Genomic DNA, 21,335 nt, shown 5'->3' with positions numbered 1-21,335 from the left:
GGAGAGCCCAAGAAAGGTATTTCTTTGAGGCAGCAATCATAAATGGCTTCCTTAAAGTCATCCATTTGCCATTGTGGTCGTGGGTTGCCCCCCACCTTCTCAACATTAGAGATAATTTCGTTAAAATTTCCCATACAAATCCAAGGGAGAGAAGAAACACTAGCAAGACGATGAAGGAGATCCCAAGAATGTTTACGCTGCGACGAATCTGGGTTACCATAAAAGCCAGTAAAACGGAATTTGTATCCTTCATGGTCAGTGACCATAACATCAATATGACCAATAGAGTAAGTGAAAATTTATATTGTCCTATCATCACACCAAAACATCATAAGTCCTCACCAAGGCCCCTCCTACTAACACAAAATCCATTGCGAAAACCAAGTTTCAGTTTCAATCCTTCCATTTGACTCGAGAGCAATTTGGTCTCCATCAAGAACACCAAACCGGGATCTTGAGCTCCAAGAAAAAGTCTTAGAGCACGAAATGTGTAGGGGTTCCCAAGCCCCTGCACATTCCAAGCCATGAGTCTCATTGAGATTGACGGGGTAGCCCCGCTAACCCCGTCTCTGGTTCAAAGTCCAATTCAGAAATGCCCTGTCTTGCTTGCCGTGGGCTCACATTTTCCTCTTGGGCCTGAGCTACCGGTTGGGTTGCTCGAGCCTTAGCCTTCCAAGATAGGCCTCGTTGCCCACTTTGTTTTGGATTAACACTTTTAGTTGGCCCACTGAATTGCTTCACCTGCAGACCCGTTTTCGGAAGAGAGGATAGGCTGAGGTCTATAATGTTGGAGTTATGACAGCTTTTAATTTCAATAACTGAGGGAGAGAAAAAACTACCATTGTCAATAGTAGTATTCTTTCCTTTCTCAACAGGCGCTCATGGGTTAAATGCCAAAGGATCAGCCCCTAAAATCCGCTCTTGATTTAAATCTCCTTGAATTGCCTCATTACGCAGTTTACGCCTCTTATGATGGTCAGCCTTGATTGCGCCATTAATATCATTAATGGTGCCCTGCCGTAACTGATCTCCTTCATCTTCATCCTCTTCCCGTCGCCGGACTTAGCCGGCGAGGCCCAACTCGTCTGTGCTTGGAGCTTTCATCACCCATCTTGGCCGAAGTGATCTACGTGGTTCCATCTCAGGTCCATCTAACCATTCTTTGACCTCTGCTCTGAGCCAAGGACCAAAGGGTTTGAAATCCCCCTGGTTAATAGCAGACTCCCCAAGCGAACACTGATTAAGGACATGATCACAAATAGGGGTAGGCACGATTTGGTTTGGATCGGTTTTTTTCTCAAATTAGAACCGATTCGGTACTATTTATCTGGTACGGTTCAGTTTGGTTTTAATTAAAAAAAATTTAAAACTGTTCGGTTCGGTTTGCACCGGTTTCGGATCCAGTTTGGTTTGAATTGGTTCCAAATTCGGTTCGATTTGAAACCGAATTATAAAAATTATTTTTAAAAATTATTTTTTAATACAATTCTCAAATGAAATATTATTATTTTACTTTAAAATTAACAAATTATTCAATTTTAATTTTATATAAAAATAAATATTAAAGTTAAAAAAGAGAGATATTTTGAAATTGAACTTGGATAAATATTAGTTTTTTTTTAGTGAAATTAAAAATATAGCATTAAATATAATTATATATTAAAAAAAAAATTTTTTTTAATTCGACCGATTCGGTTCGGCCCAGTTCGATTTTTTAAGACATGGAACCAGATTCGAAACCGGTCCAAACCGGTTTGGTTCGATTTTTGACCGGTTGTTTACTTTTTGATCAACTCGATTTTTTTCGGTTTGGTTCGGTGCGATTCGGCTCAAATTTCCAGTTCGCCGGTTTGAGTGCCCACCCCTAATCACAAATGCCACACATATAACAATAATTGGGAAGCTTTTCATATTTGATCAAAACAAGCCGACTCCCAACCTCTGGAAAAGTGAAACGCAGACATCGTTTCAGGGCTTGAGTAACGTCAAAAACAACCTTAATTCTCAAAAAGCTTCCCAAACAAGTACCTTCTCTCCCAAATCAGTCTCAAGAAACCTCCCCAAGATATCACCAATGAGTTTCCCATTACAACTCTCCATATATGCCAGAGGGACACCCTTCATATATGCAAGAAGCCTCTTAACTCCATTTATGTTAGTACTGCTGGTCTTACGTTTGATTTTCTGTCAAATTTGGGGCCAAAATAGTTATTTCATGTCCAACACCATCATTCCCACTAACTCCACCACTTTATACCCAAACGAGTCTGCAATAATGACAACCCCTACGACCTCCGTCATTCTTCCTTCTCTTACCTCACTCAGCAGCAACTCCACCACTACCCATCCTCCCAAACGACCTCCAACAACAACCACAATCCTTAAAATTCCCACATGACCCACTCACTCAAGACCATTCAATTTATCCATGACTTCTCACCCATATACCCTTCTAACCACCATAAAAATTGAAAAACATAATAAAACCCAACCTCCGAGCACAAGTTCAAGGATCATTCCTACAATTAGGCCTATTTTATGTTTAATTTAGCAAAAAATAAGAAACTAATATATATTTTGGGATTTTGCCACTAGTGGTGGTGTTTTTTTTTTTAATTTAGTTTAAACTCTAGAATTGAGATTTTTTTTGTTTTAAAATGGTTGTTCGTTTTAAAAACTACACCTTTTTTTAAGTGAAAAAAAACTAAACCTAGGCTCAAACGAAATTCAAATATTGTTTTTTATACAAGCGGTATTGGAAATGGGTGAATTGAATCTATAACTTTGAGTGCAAAGATAAATGCTCTTAATTAACTGAGCTATAAATCTCTTACCGAAATCCAAATATTATATAGACATGAAGCAAAGTAAGTTATGGATGTGTTATGAATGTATTATGCAGCCACAATTGGGCTTGTATTTTTTATTTTTTATTTTCTAAAGATCAATATCCTAGTCAACCATTATGATTATGCGGTCACAATTATGCTTGCAAAAAAATATTTAACCCCAAACTATACAACGGATTGTTTAAAGGGAGATTCATTATTATGCCCAATATAGGAGCTCAAATTATAAAATAAAATAAAATTCTCTATATGAAATAGACTTAGAAATACACCCAAAGCTCATTTACAACATAACAAAAAGGGTTTTAACTTCTTTTAAATTACAAAACTGCTATTGATTTCTTAAAACAAACTCAACCCCAAAACCTCATTAAAAAAAAGCTCAAAACACTCAATAGGGCATCAAAGTAATTTAATAATCAGAATTAAATTCAATAGGGCCAGATGTCATACTTTGGAATTATTTTTTTTTTTAAGGTTTGTTTATAGAAATTAAATTGTGTAGAATTTAGAGATATTTAGTGATATACCCATTTTTAGCACTAATATTATAAATAAACCCTACACAATTGAATTCCTATAAACAAACCCAAAAAAAACCCAAAAAATGATAGCTAGCCTTATTGAATTTAATATTGATTATTAAATTACTTTGATGCCCTACTGAGTGCTTTGGGTATTTTTATGAGATTTTGGGGTTGGGCTTTTTTTAAGAAATTGATGGCAGTTTTGTAATTTATAAGAAGTTAAAAGCTTTTTTGTTATGTTGTAAATGGGCTTTAGGTGTGTTTCTAAAGTCCATTTTATATAGGGTATTTTTATAAGAGATATTTAGTGATATACCCATTTCTAGCACTAATATTATAAATAAACCCTACACAATTGAATTCCTATAAACAAACCCAAAAAAAAACTAAAAAATGATAGCTAGCCTTATTGAATTTAATATTGATTATTAAATTACTTTGATGCCCTATTGAGTACTTTGGGTATTTTTATGAGATTTTGGGGTTGGGCTTGTTTTAAGAAATTGATGGCAGTTTTGTAATTTATAAGAAGTTAAAAGCTTTTTTGTTATGTTGTAAACGGGCTTTGGGTGTGTTTCTAAAGTCCATTTTATATAGGGTATTTTTATAATTTGGGCCCCCATATTGGGTATAATAGTGAATCTCCCTTTTTATAATTTGGGCCCCCATATTGGGTATAATAGTGAATCTCCCATGTTATCTATATTTTTAATGCTAAGAATGAGTATATAACTAAATATCTCTTTTTTAAATTACCCTGATGCAAGAGATGAAGTTTCTGTACTTATATGCTAAATGGGCTCTGGGGCCGGGTCCGTTTTGGGGCTTCTGCCAATTTATAAAGTTAAGCCAAGCCCTAACCCTTTGTGCCGAAACCTTTACTTTTCAGTTTTATGGGCTATGTTGAAAGTAATTTCTAATGAAGCTTTACTAGAAACTGAATATAAAATATAAATCCTTGTGCTTGCACTTTGATCCTTTGCATTGATCTCAAGGAAAGAAATGGCATTTTCCATTCTGGTTAATTTCCTTTTACTTGCCCATTGAAATGAAATCTGACACTTCATGGAAGACTAGCTTCCAGAACACTTGTTGCATGCATCATTTGATGTTCAAATGTACATTGATTTCAAACGATATATATTTGTGATGAGTTCTATATCTAATTACGACTAGCTCATTATAATATTGAAGCACTCCCATTGGTATCATCCCCAAACATCCCATTGATCTCTATCCCCTTCAAGAGTAGTGAAATTAAGAGACCCTCTCTCCATCTCTCTCTCTCTCTCTCTCTCTCTCTCTCTTTTATTTTATTTTTTTTCTGAGTTGGTGTCCCACTTCGAGTTTGGAACACCAAAACCGGTGAGAAACTAGAAACTGAGAGTTCAGGTTTTGTTTCACTTACTCTTAAAATACGAAGGGGGAAGAACAGAAGGGCCCCATTTATAACGAAACAATCAAGTAGTTGAAGACGTCAAAAGAAATCAGTTAAACGCACTTGTCAAACCGAAGTGACATTGGTGATGTTGGTGAGTCTTGGGTTTATAGCCATATTAATATATTTTTTTTATTTTTTATAAATTATATATCCTCGGTCATGTTTAACGGGTTTAGTTCACCCACTGAACTAATGGAGTACTTGTGAAGTTGTGATGGTGACGCTGACAACATCATTTGAGTGGATTAACTATAATAACATCGCAATTTAGTTAATTAATTCTGTACAGATGGTTAAATACGGGAATTACGTATGCATACATTTGTTAAGTAAACGATCAATTTCTTGTCGGGTGAGTTAATAACGATAAGATAATAAATTCAAAAATATTTTGTATACATATTAAATTTACGAAAATATGTCCATTTCTTTGACAAGATAAAAAGTAAAGAAAATAAGAATATTTCTATGAATTTGTACAGTTGAAGAACGGCTTCCGCATACAAAGATGTCTATTTCCAAAGGACAACAATAATAGTGCACCGTGATGTTTGAGGGGTTTAGGTTTTAGTTAGTGAGGTTTTTTTATCACGCATGATCATGATTTTTCAAACGTTAATAAATTAATAAGTTAATACAACATTAATTATTAGTTTACGATCACTTCATCTCATCTCATAATTTAAAATTATTTATTTTTTAAGTTATCGTTCAAAGATATCAAAAACAAAATGATTCAAATCATGAAATAAATAGAGGAGCTCAATACTTTTGTATAAAAAAATGAATGGTTCATATTATGAGATGATATTGTAGAGTGGGTCCAAAATAGTAGATAATGTTGAATTCATTTACTAATCGGTTAGCGTTTGAACACTTATATACACATGATATCTACACATATTATTGTCTGCATTTGTATTTTTCATCGAAATTTTCTATTGAATAAACTTACCAAAACACATATGTTATACAAATATTTCATCTCATATATATTACTAACCATGTTCGAGTGACAATAAATTCAGAGGTTCAGTCTCTAATTAATTGGAGTTTAGAGTTGAATTTCGTTTATACCATATATGACCAGATTCTCTCAACTAGACATGTGGAACGAGTATCCTGCAAAGTAAAAACCCACATGGTCCAGTCCAATTGCTGGAACTCACAACTATTATCAGCAGGGGACAGCCTTTGGCAACCTCACCTGTCGATTCAGCCCAACAAGGCACCTGTCGTGCCACTTTCATGTTAGGACACGTGGTAGCCCGTTGGGCGATGTTCATATTTCCACATCAAAACTACAACCCAAGGTGCTCCACCTTTTTATTGTCTACAAAATAGGTATCTCATCCCAATGCACCAGGTAATAATAGCTTGGCATCATAACCCTTACTTTGTTCAACTACTTATCTTCTCATTGAACTAATTTAAGTATCGAAGAGTCTTCAGTCGATACCACACCGATACCCAAGGGCCTCACCATTGCTCTGATTCTCCTTACAGATCTTTTCTATACCTGTTTTCAGGCCATGCGACCGAAGACATATCATTTCTAATTTCAAACGTTGTGCATTTATAATTTGTTTATGAAAAATGAGATTGCCTTTCGAAATCATCACATGTTAGGGCGCAATCATGAATGAAATGAAGATAAATTAGGCCCTCGAAGAATTTTATTTTACAATTTACTGGATGTGGTCGTCGAACCCATAATCTATCAAATTTCTAATCTTTTTTCTTCACCCTCTCATCGCCTCAACTTGCATCAAGAGCTGTGGACCAATAATTTAGCTTGCTTATACAAATCAAGCGTCATCATGGTTCATGAAAGCTATGCACACCTACTATAATACAAATCTATCTCTTCTAATTATGTTGTTAGGCTGCACCACTTTCAGATGGGTCATGGAAAACCTACTTTTGGTTTCCCAAACCACTACATCATTTCTTACATGTCACATGTAAATATTAACTGGACGCTTGAGCTTGAGAACTTCTCTGAAAAGCTCTTTTGTCAAAAGCTTTTTCTTGTCGGAACTCAACACTATCAATGGTGATGGAATAAAATGCCCTCTTTGTCCAATACATGATTGAACCACCTAATCCTATTACTTTTCTCTTCCATGCGTTCATAATTCAACTTTGGCACGGGTCACGTTGCTGCTGACAATTTAGAGATCAAAAGGTATAAAGAAGTTCCATGGGCTTGAAATTTGGATGATTGTTTATATTTTGGGGAAAAATAGAATTAAAAGAGAAGTTGTTATTGATACTCTAAAATATTCCTCATGCACTTCTTAATTATTTTTCCATTTGCTAATCACATTTTCATAAAAGAGCTAATGATCTAATGCGTCATAACTTGGTGGTTATTTTTAAATTTTTAACAGGTATTGACCAAAGAATCACATATTTCATAATCAAAATTTAAAAACAGTATAGTCCATCTTCATAATCAATATGTGTAATAAGCAAGTGATGACCCTTTCAACTTTATGTTAATTCTTTTATTTTTATTGTCCGAAAACCATTCAACTTATGTATGAACCTTATGCGAAATAATTAGGCAATTAATGATTCTTTGGATGAGTTTAAGGATTTGAATTGCAGATAACCTCAATAGGGCATAGCTTTTGTCTCATTTTTTAACATCTTGTATTCTTTTTCACCGCTATCCGTACGGACATGCCTTGCTTCCAATCAGTTAAGTTAACAGCTCCTTTTTTATTATATAAATTATGCATATATAAAAATGTTTATAGGAAATCATTTTCCTTTATTAGATAATTATATTTTACAATTGAAAAACTTCATAAATCATAGAATTTATGACTCTGCATCCAAAGCACCTTTGACATATTTGGGATTTGCATGCAGCATGCATGACATATGTTCGCTTGATTATTCTTTATTGCTAATCTGATTAAAACATCAATATTGCTAGTATGTAATTGAGCAATTTGTAGGATTAATCATTGATGGATTAACAAATCAATAAATATAACCAAGTGTTTGTGTGCATTGAATGGTGATAGTATTATATGCTTCTGGGTACTAATTAATTGATTAGTAATGTATGTAAGGAAATTATCGCTCGTTAAGAGTATTTATCTCTAGATCCGAGGTATGTAATCTTGTTTGGTTATTTTTATATGGTATCAAAGCATAACATGGTTAAAAAAAGAAACACAAATATGCAAATTTATGTTCTTGTTGTGATCGTTGTAAATTGAACGGTTTAGATAGCGCCTTGATGGGAATTCATTAAGAATTATAATGAAGATGTATCATAAAAATTATGATTTTTTACTCTTTTTACTCTTGCTACTAAGTTGTTTGTTCAGTTCAAACAAGCGAAAGATGCATTCAGATTCAGCCAATTCTCTCTCAAATTACTGATGACAAAATTTCTCAAGGATATTTTGTTTTAGAAACTTCGAATTAAAATGATCTTCAGTTTTACCGAAATAACAAGAGTTTAGATTCTCGACGCATGGAGAGAGACATAAAAACTGATACTTACACGCTGTTACATGTAAATTTTCGTAAGTTTTACGTATTTGAGACCGTATTTCTTCTCCTAGGGCCCACAGAAAGTCAAATATGGATAACAAAAAAAAAAAAAAAAAGAAGAAGATGGATTGCAATTTGCATTCGTTGGCAGTTGGCTTTGGTTCGTTGAAGGAAGCCCATGCCAGGCCCCTCTCCCTCCATCCATCACGGCAAAAATCACGAGCGCCAAAAACAACGGCTGCGATTCCATCACGAGCAGAAGGAGAAAAAAGAAAACAATAGAATTATGAAAATGTTTTGGGTAGAACCAGAACATATCCAAAACAGAGGAAGAGCAGGTGTATAAATATAGCATATATTCCAATCATCTGTAAGCTGGTAATTGTGGGCATTTGGCTTTCCTTTGGTCCGCCAAGAATAACCAACTCCTAAAGATATCCCATTTTTAAACCCGCCTTCCCCTTCCTCTCTCATTTTCCCCTCTGCGTTTTTGTTTCCCTTTCTTCTTATTCTTCTTCTTCTTCTTCTTCTTCTTCCCTCCCCGCACAACCAAATGTAGTGGAGTCTTTCCTCCTTTTGTCTTCAGAGGCCTTTCTTCTTCTGGTTTAGAGGGTCCCATACTGGATTTCATACTTGTAATTTGGGATACCCAGGAAGCCTAAACCATGTCGGTGGAAGGTAAGCTTATATTTCCCCTTTTTGAATTATGGTGCAAGGTGTTTGATATTTTTGCAGTCTTTCATTGTTATGTTGGTTGCTGAGAAAAATCAAGGAGATGAAGAGGAACATCAAAATGGGTTATTTGAATGGGAATTTTTGTTATATTCAACCTGAAAAAATTAAGAAATAGGCACAAATTTTGTCTTTGTTTTTTCTTTTCCTCTGTTTTCTCATTTATGAGCACAAAACCCAGAAATTTTCTGTTCTTTTCTTATCTTACTGGTTTGGTGGTTTGGCAGAGACCATAGGAGAAACGGAAGGAAACCCAGAAATGGAATCACCAAGGGGTCTGAGGAAGATGGAGCCGTGCGAGGACGAGCCATCACCGAGGGGTGTATTGGAAGTCCCTGTTACCGACTCTGACTACAGTAGCAGTAGCTGTGCCTCGTCTTCTTCCGGTGAAAAAACGGCGGGCCAGAGGACGCTGGTGCGAGATATCAGCAATGGGTTGCAATGGAAAGGCAAGGGAATGTTTGATGCCTTGAAGAAGAAGTCAGCTAGGCGATTCTCAACGATTCCCTTGTTGGGTACCAGCTATGAATTGTCGAGGAGAAACTTAAGGAGGAGACTGGCTCGAATTTGGACCGCCGAGGATGAGGAGGAAGGAGCAGATGTTGATGGGATGATAGTTACGAAACCGTCGTGGAGGAACTTTGATTTTGCTGAGCTTGCTGCTGCCACTAGCAATTTCAAACCAGGTATGAATTTTAAACCTTTTCTTTTTCTTTTTCTTCTTTTGTTGTTGCATTTGGGAATTAAATTTGAGCTTTTGGGTCCAGCCACCATTGAATTGATGTCGTTTTTAGCCGACCCTTTTGACAAAAGTTTGTTTGGACGGACGGAGCAGGAAAGCAATTGTGGGACCTGGGTTGCTGCTTGAGTCTTCTTGACCACTAGTGTAGTCCCTTAGATTCAGTTAACTAGGCTTAGGGTTATTGCTGCTAATTGACTTTGTCTTTGGATAGATTCTGATTTTGCTGCTAAAAACGATTTTGTTGGACCCAATTTTTAACTTTTCTAATTTCTGCTTTTATGACCACTGTTTTGACATCAACAAGTTTTTTTTTTATATCTATTTTATTTCTGGGGGTTTTAGCTGTGGAAGTTTGATCTGATGACTGTAGCTTTAAAGTCGGTTGGTGACTTCTTGGTGAAACTTTTAGTTCCAATCTTGGGTCTTTGTTTGCCACAGGGTATATAGGCTCCATCACATGTATGAATATGATCAGCTATAGTCAAAATCCCAGTCCCAACTTCTTTATAGGATGCAAAATGCAGCCACTGACAGATTAATGTTTGCATCCAATTGTTTGATCATCAATTAGTATTTTCTTGGATTACTTTTTAAGTTATGATTGCATAATACTTGGCAGAGAACTTAGTTGGGAAAGGTGGCCAAGCAGAAGTTTACAAGGGGCTCTTATCCAATGGTCAAATTATAGCTGTAAAGAGGCTAATGAAGAAAGATAAGGAGAAAGAAAATGAGGATAGGGTTGGTGATTTCTTAGGAGAGCTTGGGATTATTGCACACATAAGCCACCCGAATGCTGCTCGGTTGCTTGGGTTTGGCATCGATGGTGGTTTGCACCTTGTACTCCAATTTTCCCCACATGGCAGCTTAGCTTCTCTACTTTTTGGTATGATATTTGTCTTCTGCTTCTCTTAAACTGCGTATTTCTTCCAATGTCATTGTTTGGCTTACAGAGCAAGCACATATTTATTTGGCTGATGAAAGATATTCTGCATATCAGGTTCAGAAGAATCTATGGACTGGAAGGTCAGGTTTAAGGTAGCAGTTGGGATAGCAGAAGGCTTGCGATATCTCCATCACGAATGCCACAGGCGCATTATTCACAGAGACATCAAAGCCTCTAATATCTTACTAACCGAAGATTATGAAGCTCAGGTATTTTTGTTGTTCTTCAAGTCTGTTTTTTCATAAAATTTGTTCTTAATGGATGTTCTAAACATAGGAGGAGTTCTATTTTACCGTTGCTGCAGATATCTGATTTTGGACTAGCGAAGTGGCTCCCAGAAAAATGGACTCACCATGTTGTATTCCCTATTGAAGGCACATTCGGGTTAGCGTGCAGTTTCAATTATTCATTTGTTATGATTGCTCACTTTCATCTGTCATAGATGTTTGGCTTTATGGATCTTCAAACTGTTTCAGGTACTTGTCTCCAGAGTATTTTATGCACGGGATTGTTGACGAGAAGACGGATGTATTTGCATATGGTGTTTTATTACTGGAGCTCATAACAGGTCGCCGTGCAGTTGATTCAACTCAGCAAAGCCTTGTGATATGGGTATGCATATGTTATGCTATAGCCTAGCATGTTTATGCCCCTTAGCCAAGTCCAGATGGTGGGTTGGATAAAGGATTGGCATTAGGATACGTCACAACTCCAATTCCATCTCCATATACCCAAAAAAACGTAGAAAGTTTATCATTGAACAATCAAAGGATGCACAAATTTTTCAAGGGTTAAGACTGCTTGACTATCTGTAGGCTGCAGGGTTTTGTATTGAACAATTCCGTTGTTATGAGTTTGGATAAGATGAACATGTTCCATGAAAGATGATATGAGTGATCATTTTTGTGTTATCCACAGGCAAAACCACTTCTGGATGCTAGTAATGTCAAGGAACTAGCAGATCCTCGGTTAGAAGATGCATTTGATCCAGTGGAGATGAAAAGAGCCATGGTGACAGCTTCATTGTGCATCAGTCATCAATCCACAAAGCGTCCATACATGAATCGGGTATGAAATCTGTTTCCTGTTTCACATTAATTTCGTTTTCCAAACCAAAAGCTGCAAGAGTGACTGATGAAACAAAATTGGTGAGAGTGCAGGTAGTGCAGATACTAAAGGGTGAGGGTGGAATTGTAGATCAGTTGAAACAAAAATCTTCAGTAGTGAGATCACTCGTTTTAGAGGCTTGTGACTTGGAAGATTATACTTGTTCTAACTACTTGAGTGACCTAAATCGCCACCGGCAACTCGTAATGGATCAGTAGTGCTTTGCTTTGCTTTGTCTCCCTCTGCATTGCTCTTTCTCCTGCAGCCTCTTCTTGTTACTTTGGCAGTGAAAGTTTTGGAATTGGTTAGTACCCTTTGGTGTATGGGTTAAGTAGTTCTCACCGGCTTGTGCCTTTCCTATATATTTGTAGAGAATACTAGGAAAAGTGGCATTTTGTCATTGTTACGAGTCAGTTTGTTTGGTCTGGCATGTTATGTTGTCAAACAATCAATCGGGAAATTGTACATTCCAACACCACGAACTTAAATTGGTAACGACAACATAACATGCCCATGTATCTAGCAAAAGAAAGTTACTTTTGTTAGACAAAGTGTACTCCCATGATGGTTGTATCTATAAATTCACATCATGTAGAACAATTCTGAATCAAGTTCATAGTTTTCTTGATCAATTTGTGACTTCATCTACCAACAACAATACAATAGATTACACAGAAAATTATTTGCATTGGTTAATTAAGGTTTTTTTTAAAAAAAGGAAAAACTTGGGACCAAAAAGAACCCCTTTTAATTGCAAAAGCACCCTATACATCAAATCAAATAATCCACAAACACCAATCTCAGAGTTCTCTCCATCTCTGTATCAAACGTTCTTGTCCTCAGCCAAAATCAACGACCCAGATTCAATCGGATAACGATCAACCTATCATTGATTCAATCGCTACCGTCGATTCCACGAAACCCAAAAAGACTGAAGAAAATGGCGCCTGAGGTGGTGCTACAGCTCGGCCTTCTCATCCTAACCCTAGCAATGTTCTTCGCCATACACAAAATCTCCAGAAAAGCCCTAACCAAGCTCCGAACCAACAACCGAGCCAACCTCCAATCGACCCGCCACTTCGTCCAGGGGTCTCACCTCCTGACCCGAGCCCGATCCAATCCTCACAAAGCCCAATCGCAGGCCCATGCCAAAAACGCCTTAACGGAGGCGGAGAAGGCACTGGCTCTCTCCCCAAGAGACCCGGGCCCGCACATTCTCAAAGCCCTAGCTCTCGATCTCTTGGGGCACAAGACCTCCGCGCTGAAATCGTTCGACGTGGCTCTGTCGCCGCCGTGCGTGAAGTCACTCTCGGAGAGGGAGCGTGGGGAGGCACTGGTGAAGAGGGCGGAACTGAAGATCGGGCTGAACCGGAGGCGCCGGGTTGACTCGGCGGTCGAGGACCTGGTGCAAGCGGTCAGGCTGAGTCGAGGCGAGGGAGATGATGTGACGTCGTTCTGTTTGTTGGGTCAGTGCTACGAGTGGAAAGGGATGAAGGAGGAAGCTAGGGAGGCTTTTGAGCGGGCCTTGAGGGCTGAGCCCGGGTCAGTTTTGGCCCGTCAAGGCTTGGATCGGTTAGGATCCTAGCTCTGGTAGTTTGTATATGACTTTGGGCTTAGATTTGTGATAAGCATTATGGTCATTTTAATTTTGATCTATTGTAGTCTTTTCTTTTTCTTGCGTAATTGATTAATTATGGGATTAATATATTTATTTCAGAAAATTCCCACATTTTGTACTCACCTTTATAGAATGCTCATGAAAATCATTCATCACATGGTTCACATCAGTAAAAAAAACTACTTTTAACCATCTTTATCCTCTGAAGAGTTTTAGGCATAATAAGCGCTTTATAAACAAAAGTGCTTCCTACAGTAGCATTCTTAAACGAGCTCTTAGCGCTATACACATTTGGAAATGCTCAATCGAGCTTTCGAAATTAGTACTAGTGGTGAGGAAGGATGAGGCAATTAGCCCTAATGGTGAGGGAGGGTGAGTCAATGAGCTAAAAATTAAGACAGGTTCAAATTCGATCCTCCTAAATGTAACCGAATAAAAGACCAAGCATTCAGTTCGCCAGATCATTCGACGTTTCAGTGCAAAAACCAAAATGTCAGCATGGGAGCAGATAAAAAACAAGTAACTGAAGACAATGCAGGTTTGGAAAGATATCCAAAAAGAAAGAGACGGAAATTCTTAAAAAGCAGATGGATACACCATTCAACGTTTCCCACCTTAAATACAAAACCCAGCTTCCTACTGCATCCAGAATTTTAGCCTCCAAACAAAAAACCTCTTATGCCTTTCCTAATCCTAAATCCTAAGGTTGAGAGGTGGATTGGAGTGAGGGTCAGATGTTGGTCAGCCGGATAATGTTAGCGGCTAACATATGAAACAACAACTGTTGTTTAGTCCTATCAATTGGATTGGTGGTGAGGCCAAATATAAAACTCAGCTGGCTGCTGCGGCATCATGGTCATCTGAGTTGCAATGTTAGGGGTTGATCCGGCTGAATCACAAGCGCCATAGTAGTTCGGTTGAAATTGCTGGAAGAGGTTGTGATGATAATATGCTGTTGCAGCTGCAGCATCATAAGGAATCCCACATGGTATCGATTGAACTGCTGGCTGCATCGAAGTAAAATTGATGTTGTTGCTGCCGCTGCTGCATTGAGGACGCTGCTGATCATGGTTTACAGATGGTTTCTGCTCTTCAGCTTCAAGTGAGAGCTTTAAGCGTTTCGCTGCCCCACCGACAGGAAGAGAACTCTTGCCAATAGCTTCAACGTCATATCGATTCATCTCAAAATTTGTAACTGCATTAATACCCCTGAACTTTATGGCCGCTATGTCATATGCCTCTGCTGCTTCCTCTTCAGTGGCTGTTAACAATGAAAGGTCATGTCATTATTAAAAACTGCATGATAATTTTCTTCCAAATAAGCATAAAATTTGAATACTTGGAGCCTATCAGATAAATCGAAGATTAAAAAACTAACACATCCTAATTACCTAAAAATCTTATGCTTGAATCACAAAATCAACTTGAAGACTTAAATTGGACTCCATTAATCAATATGTCACATATTGCAATGAAATGTGCTAGGTAAAGTTATTACCAAATGTCCCAAGGTATAGGTCTTTGTTCCCGGCAACACGGCCTATCCTTGCTTGCCATCGGCCTTGTTGATGATGCCTGCAATATCAAATTAAACAACGCATGAGATACACAACTTGTTCAGGGGAAGAAAAAAATTATGTGTACGCCCAAACTTGACAAGGAATGTTGGAGTAATCTTTTGAATCTAGATGTACTGACCTTGTAACCCCCCGGTAAATAGAAGCTCCCCTTGAAAAACCACTGCTTTTCCTGTAAGTAAAAAATTGGGGACAACTGTTTAATTAACTGCACAACAGACAAACACATAACAAACGAAAGGGGTTTGAGCAAACCTTCTGAGTGACGCAATGAATTCTTGCTTGGTTACATGTTTCATATCTTCCAGTTCTTTGCTGTAAGTTGAAACCTGAGAACGTGAAAATCAATCTGCTCAGTACCATGTTCATGTTCTATGTCATATTGCTTTACATGCAGAAACAAAGGGATAGTCAATAGAATTATAATTTGTTTATGTGTATTACTGGAAAGTTGGTAGTTGCAGTAGGACCCCAGTATTTCAGAGCAGCCAAATCATAAGCCCTTGCTGCCTTATCTTCCTTGTCATATCCACCTGAAAATTACAGAAGGTTAATAAATAAATAAAAATTACTTTAAATTTGTGTTTCAAGGAAAAGTAAACTAGTTAGAATCTTACCCAAGTAAACTGTAGAAACAGGATCAGATGTTGAAGGACAGGCAGATAACCAAATCCCAGATTTTATGCAAAAGGTAAATAAGAAATCATCAGCAGCAGACATAGAAATCAAAATTTCCTGCTACGTAGACTAGCATCTATTATAATTTATGAAACAAAAAAGATGCATGTGATTTGCATGTTGATAGCTTAGTCTAATATGGATTGTCGCAATCACCACTTCACTTTTTCTTTTTGGGCTTATTTTAGTTAGAAGCCAACATTTATTCAACTCTTTCTTTTTTATTCCCACACAACACAAGTCATGGGCACAAACCGCGTATGAGAGTATGAGGTTTCATGTGTGTGTATGGACTATGGACCAGAATCTAGCTCGCACTTTACCAGGCTACAGTCCAGGAGAGTCACTGTCAACATGTTTCGGCTAAAATAAAGGAAGCCATGTTTTATATAATAAAAATTCAAGTGGGTGGTGCTTTGGTCAAACCTAAACTTGTACAGTGGGATGAAAGCAAAAGCAAAAGTTAAAGCATTTGAGGTCAGAAGATATCAGAGAGTCATTGAGGTCTGCAAATTCAAGGTGTGAGGAGAGGAGGAGGGGTGTAGGTGTGGGTCGTGTCAATTCACAAATGAGTGGTACATTTTATACAGAGCCAGTTGAGATGGAAAGAAAAACCGAGGGCAAAGGGACAGACAACAAAGCAAGGCAAATTAAAATCCCACATGGACAAAATGGCGGCACATCTGATCAAATCAAAACTGATTGAAAGAAAGAAAGAAATAAATGAATAAATAAAAAACTGAGCAAGAAAGAAGAGAAAACCCATCTGAACAGAAAATATAAAAGTACCAATTGTACACAGATACCATCAATCAATCATGTGAGACTAATGAAAAAGGAGGTTCAAGTGTCCCCCACCACCACCAGAAATCCACAGCCCTTCCCCCACATTAATTGGGCTTTGCCTTTGTATTGCATGCAAGCTTCTTTTCAGTGCTACAGTACAATCTCTATGGATTATATGTGTATACATGTACGTAATTATACATGCTTTATACTGTGCATAATGCAGAAATTGAAGCAGAGATATATATACATATATATATAGAGAGAGAGAGAGTGAGTAAGGACCTTGCCGCCCTTTCCTGGCCTGACCCTCTCTTCTACAGCTGTTATCCCATAGATGCGCTTCATATCTACCCGTCCACCGGTGTCTGTAGCAAATACAAAGATACAGTCAGAGACCTGTACTGCAGATACGAATATGACCTTCTTCCAGACAAGAGTGATGATGCATCATACTTTTCAATTAAATTAATCAGTCAAATCCTCAAACACCACAATTTTAACACACTGGGTGGTCAAAATGCCCAATACCCAATACTCTTAATTAATCCAACTAGATGCATGCATTGATATTAAAATAAAAATTAATCAAATCCCATTTTGAGAAAAATTAATTAATCTCATACTAGTTTCACCAAAAACAGCCATAAAACCCAAATGGATCATGAACATTAAAATTTGAAAGGAACCCAAAAAAATAAATTGAAAAAAACAACAACAACAACAAAAAAAAGAGAAAATTAATTACCTAGTGACCCCTCTGTAAATTGAAGTCCTCTGGCCAAAAGTATCAGCGATCTTCTTAGAGCCGTCGCTGTCCGCGGGAACAATGGCTTTAGACTGAGAAGAGCTCTGGGTGTTGACCCCAAGCGACAGAGCATTTGTGCCACAGCTAGAGAACCCGCCTCCCAACTCGTTCCCGTTCGACTCAATAGAATGACCCGTGAAATCGCCGCCAGCGAGCTGAGTCGTCCGGGCCATGGTCGCCGAGTCCTCCACTTCCGAGCCCGAGTTCGTCGAAAAGGCCTGAAACCCAGTAATCGCCTTGAGATCTTGCTGCTGCTGATGGTCGCCAAAATAGGCCGAGCTCTGGTCGTACATGTGGGTCAGGGACGACGAGTCTTGGGTCTCTGTTTGGCTATCGGAATAGCGCACCATCGATGACGAATCGCCTAGAAAGTCCTCCAGCTTTGGAATAGGTTGGTGATGGCTCTGTGGGTCGATGAAGCTGGTGAGATTGGGTGAATCGGCGTGGCCTTGTTTGCTCGGGTTGTTGTGATCTTCACCGTCTGCAAAAAACCCTTGGGACTTGGGGTTCGTCCAGCCTTTGAGAAAAAGATGAAAAAAAAAATTAAAAAACAAAAACTTTGATTATTACGCACATGCAGTTGAGATAAAGCATTTATTTTCAGCTCAAACAAAAAAGAAATTTCTTGTATTTTTCTCCGATTCACCTCCTCTATCAACCAAACGGAAGAGAAGGTTTTGGGATTTTCACCTGACCCAGTAAGATTTGAGTCGGCGATTACCCAGAAAGAAGAGAAAGAAAGAATATAAATAATCAAACTAAGCTCAAGCTCTGTTTCTAGCTGACTGAATACATAAGCACAAGCATTTTCAGTGGAATTTTCTCAGCAACCAAACAGAGCATACAGAAAACTCGATTGAAAAAAAGAGAGAGAACCCGTTTACCGTTGGCATAGAAGTTATCAAGGAAGTAGTGAGGAGAGGCGGTGGAGGATGTGTCATAGGGAACAAAGGGAGATTCAGACTCAGAGGACCTGAGCATTTCCATGGGAGACATTAAAGAGAAGGATAACCAATTACTAGCTGGAGCCATATTTGTACTTGCTTAAAAAGACGTTTCAGCCTATAGAGGGAACTCTTGTTTTTGTCTGCTTGTGATAAATCTGAAGAAGCAAACATGCACGGATCAGTATCACATTTGGGGAAAGAAAAAAAAAAAAAAGAGAAATAATTAAATTTTCTCAGGAAACAAACAATGGAAGAAGAAAAAAAAAAAAGAGCGATGTACAAACAAACAACCACTTGAAAGAAAAGAAACCAACTTTAATATTTTTTTTTCTCCTCACCCAAACAAAATGAAACTGCCTCAACCGTTACTTAAAGCTAGCTAGCGAGTGGTGCCTAATCTCATCTGGGTTACGATAATCACGAGGTTACGGAGGAATTACTTCAAACACGTTCTGAGCTATCTAGAAGCAAGCTGAGCTTTGAAGTTCGAACAGTATTATTAAGCCAATCAATCCCTTGGAAACACAATGCATGCAAAACCCATTTGGGTTTAGCGCAAAAGCTTCAACTTGAACTGGGTTAGAGAGAGAGGGAGAGAGAGAGAGAGAGAGAGAGAGAGGATGAAGAAGGAAGGAAGAAGATAAAGGAACAGGAAGGAAGAGGAAGATGTTGGGTTATTATAAAGAAGAGAGAAAAGTGAACAATAAAAAAAGAGATAGAAGAGAAGTTGTGAGGAGGACTAAAAAGACTTTTGGGTGAGGGGGCAGAAGAAAATTTGTCTGAAACAAGGTCGCGAAAGATCCGGGCTGGCTGAAATATGAGAATTTGTTAGGGTTTGTTTTCAGCTCTCTTCTCTTCACTGCCTAGTCTCTGTTAACTTTATGTGACTTTTTTTATTTTGTTTTTTACCAAACTGGCCTTCGCTATCTTATCACTCCTCCAAACACTTGTCTTACATGCAATGCAGCTTTACTTGTTTAACTCTCACCCAGATCTGGTCTGCCTGCAACTGCTTGTAGTCTTATAGACCCACCTCCAATTTCGAATTCTTTTTACACCGCCCTTTGGAATTCAATATTTACTTTTCTATTAAACTTGTTTTTTTTTTACAACATTAACTACAACCAAGTTCTAACCACCATTTTGGCACCCAAGATTCATTCATACATTCTACTACTACTATGTTGGCATTTTGAACTAGTGTAATAGATTTAGAAACTTTCAGAATTGGCGTAACTTGAACGATTCAAAAATACTTCAAGTGAAGCATTGATTACGGTTTTTTTCTTTTTCTTTTCATATTTCTAATTTACGAGTATAATTGGAAAACTAAACAAAATTTGTTTCAATTCATGCACAAACTAAATATGGAAAAAGAGGTAAAATGGTATTTCCTAGTTACTTTTTTAGAATTATCAAATATAGGAAATGAACCTTTACTTGAGACTAGACATGAATATTGATTTCTTATCAATTTATTTTCATGAACCAAAATGTAATAAGAGATTATGAGTTGTCGATTTAGGGCTTCTTCGGCCAACACAAACTCACGATTGTTCTAATGCCTCTATTTTGGGTCATTTTGAGATCATAATTAATCATGGCCCAATTTTTTTGTCTAATGGTGATTTTTATATTTAATACATTATTTTTTAAACTTGGAAAAATTTTATTTTCCCTCTCATACATACCCGATAAAAAAGTGGAACTAAAAAATTTACTCATTGTAAAGAAAAAAAAATTGGCATTTCATCTTTCATGCCATAATTTAAAAAACCAAGAGTGTTGTTCTCAATCTTTGAAGCATATCCAAAAGGGATGTTAAATTCCCACATGGACATGAAATAACAAAATTGAGAGTTTAAGGGTATTTCAATCGAGTACTCAAATCCTATATGGATTTGAAATTTAGGAGAGATATGTCAAAAATAACATCTCATAAAGTTTGACGTCAAATATTATTTTAATATTTTTCAATCATGGACCCCATTATTATTTATTTTCTTTTGAAGTTCTTATGTATCATATACGCTCCACTTACTTTTTAAAATATAATAAAGTAATATGATATTTGGCATTTCGAGTTGAGTTAAATTTTTTACCAAGTGTCAAATTACCACATAAACTATCACATTCAAATTTAACATTTTACATTTGACAACTCTCTTAAAGATGCTCTTTAAGAAATTTAGCTAACATGTACAAGTGTTTTCGACTTGCCCCATATTGAGGTAATTTGCTGATTTCCACTACCAACGGACATTTGACCAATGTATGGCCCCATATTGAAGACTGATGCTTACTTTTGTTTTGTACTTAACATTCACCTCTTGTGTTTATCTTTATTTTTTTTAATTTTTTAAAATTTTAATTTATTTTAGAATTAAAAATAATAATGGGTAGTTGTGTTCCGTACAAATAGAACATATTATTTAATTTTGTTTTAATATGAAAAAAAATATAAATTTACCATATTATCCTTATTTAATTAATAATTTCAATTCTTAATGTTTGAATTAACCAATGACATTTTCTAGTATTTTGAATGTTTCACCATTCTATACCTTTTACTTTATATATATATATATATTTATATATATATATATATATATTGGTTGGAAAGATTTTATTGTACTTTGGGTAAATTGCAAATTGGGCATTTAAAGACTAATGTCAAATCTAACACGCACTATTCACCTAAAAAAATTAAATATAATAAACCTCACCAAGTACAAGATTATTTATGACTGAATTGTAAAGAATTACATATACATAATTCCATTATAACTAATATGCTTATAAAATCAAATAAACATGAAACTAACTAAGTTAAAACGAATTTTCATGGCAAAATTCGTCAATTGATCCAATTATGTTAGATTTTAAATTTTAAGATAAAATTCAATTCATCAAAATCATTGAAACTGCTCAAATTTGGTTAAAATTGTATTAAGGGCCAGTTTGCGATTGTTGTCACTTTTTAAAAAAAATTACTTATGATGTGATTTGAAAATAATTAGCTTTAAAGTCAAGGAGCTCCATGTTTTGTAAACAATATTTTTAA

The 21,335-nt window shown here is 36.8% G+C and overlaps 3 protein-coding genes across 3 annotated transcripts; 2 read left to right on the top strand and 1 right to left on the bottom strand.

Annotated features, from left to right (window-relative positions):
* The first annotated feature begins 8,680 nt into the window (after positions 1-8,680).
* On the top strand, positions 8,681-12,489 carry LOC117630983 (receptor-like cytosolic serine/threonine-protein kinase RBK1). Its single transcript, XM_034363881.1, has 8 exons — positions 8,681-9,011; positions 9,293-9,751; positions 10,427-10,690; positions 10,805-10,959; positions 11,055-11,134; positions 11,227-11,362; positions 11,669-11,818; positions 11,911-12,489. Exons 1-8 carry the CDS (start codon positions 8,999-9,001, stop codon positions 12,073-12,075), a joined length of 1,422 nt encoding a protein of 473 aa, XP_034219772.1. The 5' UTR covers positions 8,681-8,998; the 3' UTR covers positions 12,076-12,489.
* An 80-nt stretch (positions 12,490-12,569) lies between these two features.
* Positions 12,570-13,568, top strand: LOC117630984. Its single transcript, XM_034363882.1, has one exon. The coding sequence runs from the start codon at positions 12,798-12,800 to the stop codon at positions 13,440-13,442; it is 645 nt and encodes a 214-aa protein (XP_034219773.1). The 5' UTR covers positions 12,570-12,797; the 3' UTR covers positions 13,443-13,568.
* A 456-nt stretch (positions 13,569-14,024) lies between these two features.
* Positions 14,025-19,097, bottom strand: LOC117632602 (AP2-like ethylene-responsive transcription factor AIL6). Its single transcript, XM_034366130.1, has 10 exons — positions 18,610-19,097; positions 18,209-18,426; positions 17,265-17,841; positions 16,802-16,884; positions 15,670-15,678; positions 15,497-15,585; positions 15,308-15,381; positions 15,174-15,224; positions 14,974-15,050; positions 14,025-14,736 (listed from the first exon to the last, which is right to left on the bottom strand). The coding sequence occupies exons 2-10, from the start codon at positions 18,354-18,356 to the stop codon at positions 14,273-14,275; spliced, it is 1,572 nt and encodes a 523-aa protein (XP_034222021.1). The 5' UTR covers positions 18,357-18,426; positions 18,610-19,097; the 3' UTR covers positions 14,025-14,272.
* Between the last annotated feature and the right edge of the window lie 2,238 nt (positions 19,098-21,335).

Source organism: Prunus dulcis, chromosome 6 (assembly GCF_902201215.1).
Source record: "Prunus dulcis chromosome 6, ALMONDv2, whole genome shotgun sequence".
In the NCBI taxonomy this organism is placed as follows: Eukaryota; Viridiplantae; Streptophyta; class Magnoliopsida; order Rosales; family Rosaceae; genus Prunus; species Prunus dulcis.
The sequence above is the reverse complement of the archived record's forward strand: the minus strand, read 5'-3'. Positions and strand labels throughout refer to the sequence as shown.

Excerpts from the sequence above, each read along its gene's own strand:
- LOC117630983 (XM_034363881.1), top strand. Across the intron at positions 9,752-10,426 it reads CACTAGCAATTTCAAACCAG|AGAACTTAGTTGGGAAAGGT; the intron begins GTATGAATTTTA and ends AATACTTGGCAG. Across the intron at positions 11,135-11,226 it reads CCTATTGAAGGCACATTCGG|GTACTTGTCTCCAGAGTATT; the intron begins GTTAGCGTGCAG and ends AAACTGTTTCAG.
- LOC117630984 (XM_034363882.1), top strand. The coding sequence starts at position 12,798 with ATGGCGCCTGAGGTGGTGCTACAGCTCGGCCTTCTCATCCTAACCCTA.
- LOC117632602 (XM_034366130.1), bottom strand. The coding sequence starts at position 18,356 with ATGGCTCCAGCTAGTAATTGGTTATCCTTCTCTTTAATGTCTCCCATG. Across the intron at positions 17,842-18,208 it reads TGATAACTTCTATGCCAACG|GCTGGACGAACCCCAAGTCC; the intron begins GTAAACGGGTTC and ends TTTTTCTCAAAG. Across the intron at positions 15,382-15,496 it reads CTGCAACTACCAACTTTCCA|GTTTCAACTTACAGCAAAGA; the intron begins GTAATACACATA and ends TCACGTTCTCAG.